The sequence below is a fragment of the Thermobia domestica genome, chromosome 5 (genome assembly GCF_964235325.1).
Source record: "Thermobia domestica chromosome 5, izTheDome1.hap1.1, whole genome shotgun sequence".
NCBI lineage: Eukaryota > Metazoa > Arthropoda > Insecta > Zygentoma > Lepismatidae > Thermobia > Thermobia domestica.
In genome coordinates this window covers 159,233,322-159,246,110 of record NC_137458.1, presented here as the reverse complement: position 1 = coordinate 159,246,110, position 12,789 = coordinate 159,233,322, and the positions used below count along the sequence as shown (strand labels likewise).

The window sequence follows — 12,789 nt, the reverse complement described above, 5'->3', positions numbered from 1 at the left end:
GAAATTAAAGTAAATAGTTGGAAAAACTACCTTAAAGAAAATACTAACCTAGACATTTGGGGTGAACCATATAAAATAATTAGTCAGAAAATAAAGAAGCCAACAACTCTCTCAACCTTAAGAAAAGATGACGGAAGTTTTACTGAAGGATGGGAAAGCACCATAAAATTTTTAATGGAAAAACTTTTACCCAAGGACGAAAAAGAAGACGATGACGAGGTGCACAAACAAATGAGGGAAGAAATGAAAATTTTACCAATAAACGACGAAATTATGGAAGAAACAACCAATCAAGAAATAAGTAATTACATAAAAATGTTAAAAAAGAAGAAAGCAGCAGGTCCAGACATGATAAAATCAGAAATTTTCCTGGAAAATGCAGATACATGGTCACCATATCTATCAAGACTCTACAATTTATGCCTCAAAACGAAAAGAATTCCTAAAATATGGAAACACTCAAACTTAGTAATAATAAAAAAGAGCGAAGATAAAAGAAATGATGATCCTAAGGCGTATAGACCGATCTGTCTCTTAAATATAATAGGAAAAATATTCGAAAGAGTAATCACTAACAGACTTAGCAAATATCGAAACATAGAAAAAGATAAGCTACAGCATGGCTTTAGGAAGAAGAAAAGTACGGAGACAGCTATAAGGAGGCTTTTAGAATTAATAGAAAATGGAAAAATAGACAAGTACCAGGTAGTAATCTATGTTGATATCAGTGGAGCTTTTGACAATTTGTGGTGGCCATCACTTTTCAAACAATTTAAAAAAATGAAAGTACCTAAATCACTATACCAACTAATGTTAGAATACTGCAACGAAAGACAGGTCACTTACAAGGCACCAAATAATAACATTACCACATATACAACAAAGGAATGTCCACAGGGATCCATATGTGGTCCAACGATGTGGGACATCGTTATCGAACCATGCCTAAAAACACTGGAAATTACGGAAGACACGGAAGGAGTAGTCGGCTATGCAGACGATATTGCAATAGTCGTATCAGCACGATCAAGAGACGAAATTGAGAGGAAAGGGAACCAAGTCTTACACACGCTTCAAAAATGGTGCGAAATAAATAAACTGAAACTATCAGGAAATAAAACTAAATATACGATATTCGGGCAATCTATACAAAGAGATCCAATATTAAGGATTAACAACCAAAAAATTGAACGAGTGAAAGAATTCAAGTATTTGGGAGTATGGATTGACGATAAACTGAACTATGCTAAACATGTCGAAAACGTAACTGACAAAGGAAAGAAAGTTGCACATAAAATACTTACAATTGCAAGAAAAGACTATAAGATACCCAAACAGACCCTACAAACGTACAACAATGCTGTAATAATGCCAACACTAAAATACTGTGCCAGCATCTGGGCTCACAGAATATTTGCAAATAAAAAATAAGGGAACAAATAAACAGAGTTCAGAGAGGAGTTATAATTAGAACAATAGGAATAATGAAAACACTACCGATAGAATCCTTACAGGTGCTTGCACTAGAAGAACCAATCCACTACCAAATACTAAGAGAAGCTGTAAAACGATGGAAGACAAATAATGAAACTATAAAAATAATAGAGATTCTAGGTACAAATCCGAACAACGAAGATGAACTAAATATGTTGATAGAAAGAAAATGGCAGGAGGAATGGTACACCACAACAAAAGGAGAAAAGCTCAAAGAATACATACCAACTATCAAAGTAAGGAAAGAAATTGGTGAAATAAAGAAGGAAACTATGGAAGCGCTGTCGGGACATGGACCCTTCAAAACACATTTGAAAAGATTAAATATTGAAAATGACGAAATGTGTTCATGTGGAGAAATCCAAACACCTGAACACGTAATATGGAATTGTGAAAATTACGTAACTAGTGAAGAAATAAGGAATCTCAGAGATGAACTTAGTGATGAAGATTGGACTAGCTTACGGCAGGATAAAACAAAATTCGATAACTTTCAAAAAATAACAGAGCATATAGTGAGAAACCTATGGAATGAACGAACCCAACGAAGAAGGTAATTGAACAAATAGCACTTTGAAAAGATACAATTAAATAAAAAACAAATCAAATTCTAATAGAAACAATCTTAAAGTTCTGGCAAACATCCAGAACTATAGTACAAACTTACGTCTCTTTTTATTTATTTATTTATTTATGTCGTTTTTATTTCTATAACCCCTATTAACATTGTGTGTGTGTCAGTGTTGTGCGTGTTAGTGTAATAAACACATATGAGAAACAGTGTGATAAAAGCTTAGAGAATCATAGAAGAAAGAAGAAACTACAAGACAGTTAACACCAAATGAGAAGATGTTTTTTACACTGTGTTTTGTTTATCTTTTTCTTTTTAAATTTTTACTTTTCAGGGTGGTTAATGCGCTCTTCCCAATCATTTATATTATGTATTAATCAATTATTTTCTTTCTTCTTTCAGGTTATTTTCTGCATGTAAAAGGTTAAATAAAGCAAAATAAAACAAACAAACAAAAAAGAGAGAGAAATATAAGGGCATGGTTTTAAATATTAGGTGCCATGCTGAAAAGAAATGTGCCTCACCTCAATCTGCTGAGGTTTGACAGCCGAAAAGACAGGGAGATAATAAAGAAACATCAAGTATAAGAGAGAGAATAAAGGCAAGAGGCAGTTGCGTCTGCCATAAATAAGTCCGAAAGTAATCGGCCAAGGCAGGGGGAAGTGGAGGCATAAAAAAAAATCACATTAGTTTACATTAGTTTTGCTAAAATTAACGGTGTTATGGAAAAATAACGATTTCATTCGAGAAATAAAGGTTCCCGCCAAATGTAAAGTTAGCCCGCCTATAAAGAATTACTATAAATTTCCATCTCACATCGTTAGTTTACGTTACTTTTACTAAAACTATCGTTAATCATGCAAAAATAACGATTTTATTCGAGAAATAAATGGGCAGGCCAACTTCACGGTTCCCCACCCGCAAATGAATTTCAAAGCTTTTTTTTCATCATATCGTTAGTTTATCGTTAGTTTATGTTTGTTTTGCTAAAACTATCGTTAGTTTCGCAAAAATAACGATTTTTTTCTAGAAGTAGTTTCCCGCTAACTACGAATTAGCCCGGGATATGAGTTGGAAATTTATGAGAATTCAATATGGGCAGGCTAATTCACAGTTGGTGGAAACTTTATTTCTAGAATAAAATCGTTATTTTTGCGAAACTAACTATAGTTTTAGCAAAACTAATGTAAACTAATGATAAACTAACGTTGTGATGTGAAAAATTTTGAAATTCGTTTGTGGATGGGGAACCGTGAAGTTGGCCTGCCCGATTATTTTTTGAATATTTTTTTTTTTACGAAACTAACGATAATTTAAGCAAAATTAACGATAACCTAACGATGTAGATAAGAAAAAAATCGTTAAGTGGGCTGGACAAATTCATAGACGTGTAAATTACCCTTTCGAAGCGCATATCTTTCAATAGGTTTGGGTGAAAACCCTCGCGGCCAGAACTTCGTGGCGACATCATCGCGGACCAAAATTTCGCCTGGCCAAAACCTCGCCGACCAAAATTTCGCGGGCCAAAATCTCGCCAGGACAAAACCTCGCGGGCAAAAATCTCGCTGGTCCAAAACGTCGCCTTGCCAAAACCTCGCATCCCAAAATCTCGTCATACCCAAAATCTCGCCTAGCCAAAACTTCCTGATCTCGGGGCACAGAATCTCGCCTGATCTAAACTACTGAGGGACGTAATCTCGCCTGGGAAGAAATGTCAGTGTAAAACGTCGTCACGACGATTTCTTCCATGTAGAATGCTCTATATTTTGCTACATGTATATATTTTGTAATGAAACAATTGCATTAAAATAATGAGAAGAAAAATTCTAACGCGTACTTTGAAAATCTGTGTATATGAAAATGAAAATTACTATGTTTGTGACATCATAGTTCTTGAGCCACCCGACCGATCTCGATGAAATTTTCAACATTTATGAGATTCGTGCCTAGAATGTATTTTATAATTTCATTTTGACGTCACAACGAAGGGGAAAGGGAGATATTTAAAAATAAATAAAACTTAATAACTCTTAAACAACGAGACCAATCTCGATCTAATTTGCCACACAGATCAGATTAGAACTTGGGATGGTTTTTATCATTTCACTTTGAGGGGATTGGGGAGGGAAGGGGGAGACATAGAAGTAAATAAAAATGACTGCGTTTGTGACTTAATAACTCTTGAACCACTCGACTGGTCTCGATCAAATTTTCAACATATATGGGGTTTGAGCCTGGGATGGTTTTTATTTCACTTTGACGGTGACCTTAGAAAATTCTAACAAAATCTAATAATATTTGTGAAAGTATGAAATAATATTTGAGTTTTTACGTCCCTCGATTATGGTCATTTGTAGGTTAAGGGAAACATAGATGATCAGGATGAAAGAAATGATAGAATGAAGAAAGTGGGAGGAAACGGGAATACCCCGAGAAAGCCCACGCTCACGATATTTTGTATCTTCTTCTTCTTCTTCTTCTTTTATTATTATTATTATTATTATTAATAATAATAATAATAATAATAATAATAGTAGTAGAAATAGTAGTAGTAATATGGAATTTCATATTAAGAAACTCATTGGGTAAATTTTAAGGAAAGTTTTCATTCCAAGCTGGCCAAGCGAGATTTTGGTCCGCGAGGTTTTTGGACAGCGAGATTTTGACCAGGCGAGATTTTGGCCAACGAGATTTTGGGCGGCTAGGTTTTGGCCAAGCGAGATCTTGGGCGGCGAGGTTTTGTCCACGCAGTGTTTTAGCCCGGCGAGATTTTGGCACGCAAGGTTTTGGGTGGCGAAGTTTTGGCCCGTGAGATTTTAATTGGCTAGGTTTCGGCCGCGAGATTTTGTCCGTATCCCCTCACAATAACGTATGTTTATCAGATTTCACAGAATAAATTTCTGAACTTGGGTCGATCAATTTGACTTGTCCTGTATAATTATTAGTAGTTTGCATAATAGCGTGATATCTCTTATTATTTCATGTTATAGCAAACTTGCAGAGACTAGAATATGAGTCTGTAATTTGTGTTTCTAAAGAATTTTGCAATATGTTGTAAATGATGGAAGATGATAAAATGTTGTAAATTGATTAATATTTACGTTAATTAAATACATATTTTATACGAAAACGTATGTATTTAGATAACTGTTAGGTCAATAAATTACTATATAGTATACATTCAGACCTAAAAAGCGGCGACGTTGTTTGACTGAAAAAGAAAGAACACATAAAAGGCCCCATTACTTTCAATAGCTTAGACCCCAATCAAACCTAAATCCGGCACTGACTTTAGTTCTTGTTTCTTGTGGGGCTCTGTAGATTTCCTGTGTCAATACGCTCATGCATTTAGACGTGAACAGTGTAAACAATATGCGCAGTAGAATTGGAGGAGTCTATCACGGAGGGATAAGAAAAAAAGGGGTGTGTTGGTCAGTCGGTTATAAGCATTGGAACGGTGCGTATCGTGCGGTGTCACGTGTAGATCGGTTTTGCCTGGTGTTGCCAACCATACAGTGATGGCACCAGTACAAAGTAAACTCAAGGGTAAAGTACTGCACAGCCAAACGCGGGAGGTGGTTGCGAACGTGTATAAGTTCATGAAAACGGAAGCTGAGCGGGGAGCTCTAACTATTAAATTAAGTTCTGTTTTAGAGAGAGTTTCCACAGCAACTGGCGTGTCCCTAAGTTCAGTACGTCGGATAAAAAATGAATTGGCAAGTATCGAGTCGGGTGCATCTGCGTCATTCACAACACCGCATAAAGAAAGGCCCAGAAGATCAAGGAAGGCGGAACTAGATGACTTCAATGAATCTGTTGTGCGTCGAACAGTAAATGATTTTTATATAACAGAAAAGCAAAGGCCAACTCTTAAAAAAGTCCACTTTAAATTAACCCAGTCCATAAATTTCGATGGCAGCCTCAACACACTTAGGAAGATACTCCTTACTCTTGGATTTAAATGAAAAAAAACTAGAAACAATAGACGAGTTTTAATTGAACAAAGCAATATCCGGACACAAAGAATTTCCTTTTTGCGAAGCATAAGGAAATACAGAAATGATTCTCGCCCTATTATATACATGGATGAGACTTACGTACATGCGTCACATACGTCACCTTATGGCTGGAGCGATGAATCATTACATGGATTATTCTCCCCGATTTCGAAGGGAAAGAGAATAATAATCATTCACGCCGGTAGCGAAGAAGGTTTTGTGCCAAACGCGTATGTAAGATTTAAATCTGGCCAGAAAACTGGGGATTACCATCATGATATGGACTATCAAAATTATGGAAAGGGGTTGAAAGAAAAATTAATTCCCAATTTACCCCCTCGAAGTGTAGTCGTCATTGATAACGCTCCATACCATAATAAACAAGTCAATCCTCCTCCTAATTCCAATTCAACTCGAAAGACAATGGTATCCTGGCTTACTGAAAAAGGCATTCCTTTCAGTGAAGACATGTTGAAACCACAGTTGTACACAATAATCAAAGCAAATAAACCAGTCCATCGCACCTACAAAATAGATACTATTCTATCTGAACATGGCCACACAGTTCTCCGTTTACCGCCTTATCATCCAGAATTAAACCCAATAGAATTGATCTGGGCAGATGCAAAAAACTGGATTGCAGACAAGAACACAACTTTTAAATTAGATAATGTGATGAAGCTGGCAGATGAGAAATTTGCGTCAATTTCAAAGGAAGAGTGGAAACGAAAGTGTGACCATGTTAAGGCTATTGAGGAAACATGTTTTAGAAGAGAGGGTTTGTTGGATCAAGGGATGGAAGAAATAATCGTTAATGTTGGAGAAGACACTGATTCGGATATGAGTGACAGCGATAATAGTTTGACTGACAGTGGTGATGAGGGAGGTGATGGGGGGGAAACTTCCGGTGTGACAATGTCGGGTATTCATCCCATAGACGTAGACAGCGATAGTGAGTGAATAGTTCCAGTGTGGTGTTTACAATTGTTATAACTGTGATGCGAGTTTTCTTCCTTGTGATTGTTTCACTTTTGTAACTGTGTGTGTGTGTTATTTATCTTTTCATATTTTGGAATACAAAACAATTAGGCCTATATTTCTTTTGTTATCCAATAAAACCACAGCGAGTTGTCAGAAGAGAAAAATGTATGGAGGAAACAGCACTTTCTTAACAAGGTAAGTTTAATTGATATTAACCCTTATCTTTGTCATAGGCCTACGATAGTTTGCTGAAGTGTGGTTTTATTCAATTGAGATCAATTTATTTATGTTATTGAGGCAACTTTGGCTGAAGCCAGTGTGGTTGAATAGCACTTGCATAACTCAACCTTACTGCAGTTTCTTAACTTCTTTGAAGGTCGGCACATTTTGGACACCCTCTATTGAAGTGTGTCAATACTTCTGGGAGTCCTACCTAGCCGCGGTAGTCCAAGTGATATTGTCGCAGACTTCGGAGCGGCAATGGGGAGGTGCGTGGATTCCAATCCCGCTGCCGACCATCCTGAATGAAGGTTTTCCCCAGTCCCGCTAGGCAAATGCCGAGACTGTATCTTCATAATAGGATCTGCCCCACAACCTTCCCAAGCTCTGTCCCTTCCTGAGCCATAATTGTCTAAAGGTAATAAAATAAATTTAAATTCTGGGAGCCGTAAGGGAAATGTATGCTGTAACTTACTTTTTTATTTGGTTACTTCCTGCGAATAAAATAGGAGAGGACAAAAGTACTCTTCTACAGTACATTTTTAACTTCGTCTTTTTAAATTCACAACATAGCATCTGTTCTTGACCTACTGCCTAACACCGAAGACCATTTCTAACAGCCTTTTTTCTTTCTTCTGTATCCAAGCATTAATTTTAGTTACGGAAGTTTTAGAGTTGTTATATGATGGAATGCTCGGGGTGGATGGAGAGGGAGATAGCCAAAATAGCCTCACGCGGTGCTGTTCCTGTCACAGCTTATCAACTTGGACAAAAAATATGACGTAGTTGTCAGAACAAATGGCACCTTTGTATTTATGAAACACGTGTTCACGGATCAATTCCTTGAGTCATATTTTCTCTTCCGTCTTCCTATACAAGTAAACATTTCAAGTCTTTTTTTTTTCGTTTATACTTTGATTGTCGTTTGTTATTTCAGAGCACAATTTTTTTTGACAAATTCTGCCTTAACAGAGCTGGTACCACTGCAGCCTTCTTTCTTGAAACAATCTTATTGCTCTCGCTACTTGGTCTTTCCCTTCGAACGTGCCCCACACCACTATACTGTTCGCTCCTCCTACGTTCCCTTCTCGCGCAGCTTACTGTTCACGTCTATTTGCATGAGCTGTACTTCTCTCAGTTTTAATTCGGAACTGATTGTTAATTTATTGAGTAACTTAATGCTCTGTTTATGCGGTATGATCCCATTAAAACTAGAAACATAAGATACCACCTACATGATTTGTTTGCAGTGTTACGTCCACTTATTCGAAGTTGTGTTATTTCAGATTTTGCCAGAGGATGGGAGAAGAATTGTGTACCGACATAATAATAGTTTCATGTTTTTTTTATTAGTATATTTGCAAATGCCCCCATTGTTATTGTTGGCAATATTTTGCATTTTTTCTTCAATACCTTTCAAATAGAATGCGTCTGAACTCTAATCTTGCACAAAATTCAAACGTTTCATATGAGCATCTTAGAAAAACACTCATATATCCCTTATACCTCTATGGAAGGCACGATGGCTCAGTGGTATAGTGCTTAACTCTGATTCGTGAGGTCCCTAGTTCGATCCCGGACAAATAAGTTCGTGATGGACAACATCGTGCACGTGAGTTTTCTCGGGGTACTCCCGTTCCCTGTCATTTTCTCTTTCCACCAATTCTTTAATCATCATTCATTTCCTTTAATCATCGTCTCTCTTAGCATCAAGGGCATAATCATGGGACGTTAAATTCAAAGTTTTTATTTCATTTTCCCTTATTTCTCCATTCTTGCTTAAATATCTCAAAGCACTGAAACACTCTTTTATTTGTATTAGATAACTCTAAACATGATATTTCATATTTCTAGCCTTAAGAGATTTCGAGATATGGACATCTTATTACAAAAATAGCAATCCCAACTCTTTCTTTCTATTGTATATTCTTCTGCCCTTCTAGGACAAATATCAAAAACAAAAACACTTAAATAAGTGTTAAATTGTTTTAAATAAAAAGTCCAAATACTAATTGTTATGTTTCTAACGTTAATAGACTCGGAGATAAGGCAATCTTATAATAATTTTAATCGCCACTCCTTTTCTTCCCTTCTAGGCCAAATATCAAAAAAAAAAAAAAAAAAAAAAAAAAAAAAAAAAAAAATGCTGAAACACGTCTCTTATTTTGTATCAGAATTTCGTATAATAAATTTCATTTTTCTAACCCTCAGAGATTAAAGAATATGGACACTTTAATATATTAATTGTCACCCCTATTTTCTCTCTTCCTTCTCGAATTTTCAAAAATCTTTCCTTAAAGATGGGGGCCGTGGTGGCTTAGTGATAGAGCGTTCACCTCTGGTGCATGGGGTCCCTGGTTCGATTCCAGCTCGTGCCAAGTGAACTTTGTGGTAGACAAACACTGTATACGTGGGTTTCCTCGGAGTTTTCCCGTTTCCTCCCACTTTCTTCATTCCATAATTTTCTTCATTTCTCATCATCACCGTCTCCTTTAGCCAAGCCAGCATAAGTGTGGGACATAAAACTCATAATTTCATTTCATTTCCTTAAAGATATATTACAAATCCTATGCACTGTCTAAATTTAAAGATTCTAATTTAAGTAGGTTGGCCTCGGCGTTTAGTCAGTTAGTCAGGACTTCTTTTTATATGTAGAGATTAGTATACATTTTATTAAAAGCATGTGTTTCTGAAACTCTCGGAGGATATTGGGACCTCTCGTTCTCCATCTGTAGTAAAGAAAATTGTACCGCTGTAATAATGCGTATAACTTTTTTCAAAGCTTCTCTGGGACCCCGTGCACCAGAGGAGCGCAGGCTAGCTACGAGATCAGCAGGAAGGGCACACCTCTAATGATAAGGAATTTAGTATCATGTACGTACATTTCTAAATAAGAGGAAGTTATGTGCACTAACATGGCAGGGTGAAATCTCCAGACTTTTTCAAGCATGAGGTTAAGCACATACATACTTAAATTTTTGCTTTTGTTATAGAGAAACAACTACTGAGCTTCGGATACAACTCTTTAAAGGTTATATATAACATATCCTTAAAATTAAATGTGTCATTCTTCAGAGGTTAATTATCAAACACCACCAGAACAAGGCTGTCGTAAATCAAAGTAGGTTTTAAATTTATGTTAGTTTTTAACGTGTAATAATTGTAATTTTGATGTACTTAAGAAAGGATTTCTCTACAAAAATTAATAGACCTACTATAGGCCTACATATTGAATTAACGTTATAATTTCCCAAAACCAGAAAACATAATGAAGTTTCTCTTAGTACAAAAAATATTCTTGTTTCTGCCTTACCTGCAAAATTAACATTTTATAATTACAATCTTATTTTGGGAACCGATTTAAAAAAAAAAACACAGTTGAAAGAGAGATAAGCTTAAAGAAATATCTCCTATGCAGTTCAACTTGTGTTACTTTTGAGGGTAAGCCACGTTACCTATTGTACAATTGTTCTCTTAATCTAAATTTTGTTTAAATAGCAAAATAAGTAATCTCAATTAGGAATTAACTTATTTAGAGTGGCCATATTTCTCTTCAGATCTCTGAAATGAAGTATGAAAATTTCTTGTCATTTTATAATAAAAGTTAGTATATGCCTATTTAACAAATATTTGCTATCCTTACTTATGCATTAATCAAGGTGTTACGGCGGCAGACTACTAAATATTTTTCAAAAGCTAAAAATTTTTCTTTTGCTCGTTTTTCGTAAGCGAAAAGAGATAATAAAATATAACTTAATATAATAATAGATAATGTTATTCTACACCCGAAAATACGAAAGTAAGTTATTACGAAAGTTATACAAGTTATTATGTAAGTTATTACAAAATAAATACAAATATTATTTAAAAAGTAGTTAAAAGGAACATAGACAACATGATAAGTCATTGATTACCGTTGAGATCATTTTTCTAGTCGCTGCCTTAACCTATATTTTTGGGTAATTCAAATTCTGGTCACACTGTAATTTCTATGGATGGCACTACTGAAAATTCTTCCGATTCGTATTTTCGGGTGTAGTAAAACAGTATCTATTATTGTGGTAAGTTACATGTTATTATCTCTTTTCACTTACGAAAAACCGACAAAAGAAAAATTGTTAGCTTTTGAAAAATATTTAGTAGTCTACCCCCTTAAGCTGTGTAACTAAAATCTGAAAATTTACCTGAATTTTCAGTAAGTACTAGTGAATTACAAGGGTTTCCACTGCTTGGAGTCTTCAAATCGTACGCTCTTACACCCCGATATGGAGGCATAAAAATAGGAGTTGCCCAACGTTTGTATAATTTATCGTCACTACAAAGGTGCAAATATTGTTTTAACATCTGCTTAAATTCATTATATACAGTAAGAACTTCTCTTGCATCTTCGTAGCAGAGCACACCAACGTAGTATTTCTGTTTAACTACCGGTAAAAAGTATGTCCTAATGAATCCGCCAAAAGCATCTGCTTGTGCTACCTCCATGATTTTTCTAACGCGGTCAGTTGTTCTTCTTCGAATGGCTCCTCTACTAATTCTCATGTATTCCATAATTGGTTGAGTGAAATGTTTCCTATCACAATTAATCAAAAGAGCATTGTTACTACCCAAGTAATCTGTCGATATTCTGAAAGTTGTTATATTTACAGGCTTCGGAATAAGCATTTGAAAGGCAATTCTTGCATCTAGAAGGAGAAGTCCTTCTGACTTCCAACATGTTGTCTTTAAATCTTCTGCACTAAATAAAGTTGTTCCCACAACTGCAAAATCATAACTCTGGATCTCTCTCAAGTTTACGACAGAAATGCAGAAGATTAATAGAATTATCATGAATAACGCCATAATTCAGAAACTTAAATACTGCTGTGATTGCTTCATTTTCTTTTTTTGGTACTTGAAACGGTTTAGTTATAAATTTTACTTGGCACATTTCACCCATTGTCGTTATTCATTTGCCTATTTATTAGCATGCTTTTACATGGGCGTCTTAAGCATTTTTGCAGGAGGTAAAGCTCTAGTCATTTGTTTTTCATTAAAAATAACTTACACCAAGGCTCACGCTGAGATAAGGAAAAAGAGAGGACGTGACAAGAAGACGTCTTGAGGTCGATCGAAGCAATGAAAGTGTAACAAAAAGTTTAAGTTTAAATTACTATCAAACTCTTGCACCGTGTGCTTATGCCTTCAGAAACACATGTGTCGATCGACTAACTGCTCCTGGTCTTCAATCCAACTCTCCCTCCTCCTCTTCTTGTCTAAAGCTGTCTGTGTAACGTCCAGACGCGTAGAAAAGATATACTGTACTTTACTTCCATTCAGACGGAAGAAACAGGAACCATGTTTACAAGCATTATAGCTCTAAGGCTGTCTTTTTCATTCGTTTGTTCTGAAATGCCCTGAATAAAAAAATGTCATAAAATGTTCCCATAGCTTTTCAAACACCTTTGTTTGCTTTTTCTCGATTCTTCAAAGACTACATATCACATCAAGATGTTCCTTGTGAAATCTATGGAAATTGTCAATCAC

The 12,789-nt window shown here is 35.7% G+C and overlaps 1 protein-coding gene across 1 annotated transcript in view; it reads right to left on the bottom strand.

Moving 5' to 3' along the window:
- Window positions 1-12,141, bottom strand: part of LOC145686202 (uncharacterized) — a 59,480-nt gene extending 47,339 nt beyond the window's left edge. Inside the window, exon 1 of the mRNA XM_081759248.1 lies at window positions 11,448-12,141. Coding sequence (XP_081615374.1) covers window positions 11,448-12,105 — 658 coding nt within the window. The 5' untranslated portion in view covers window positions 12,106-12,141. The remainder of the gene's footprint in view (window positions 1-11,447) is intronic.
- Window positions 12,142-12,789: the final 648 nt, after the last annotated feature.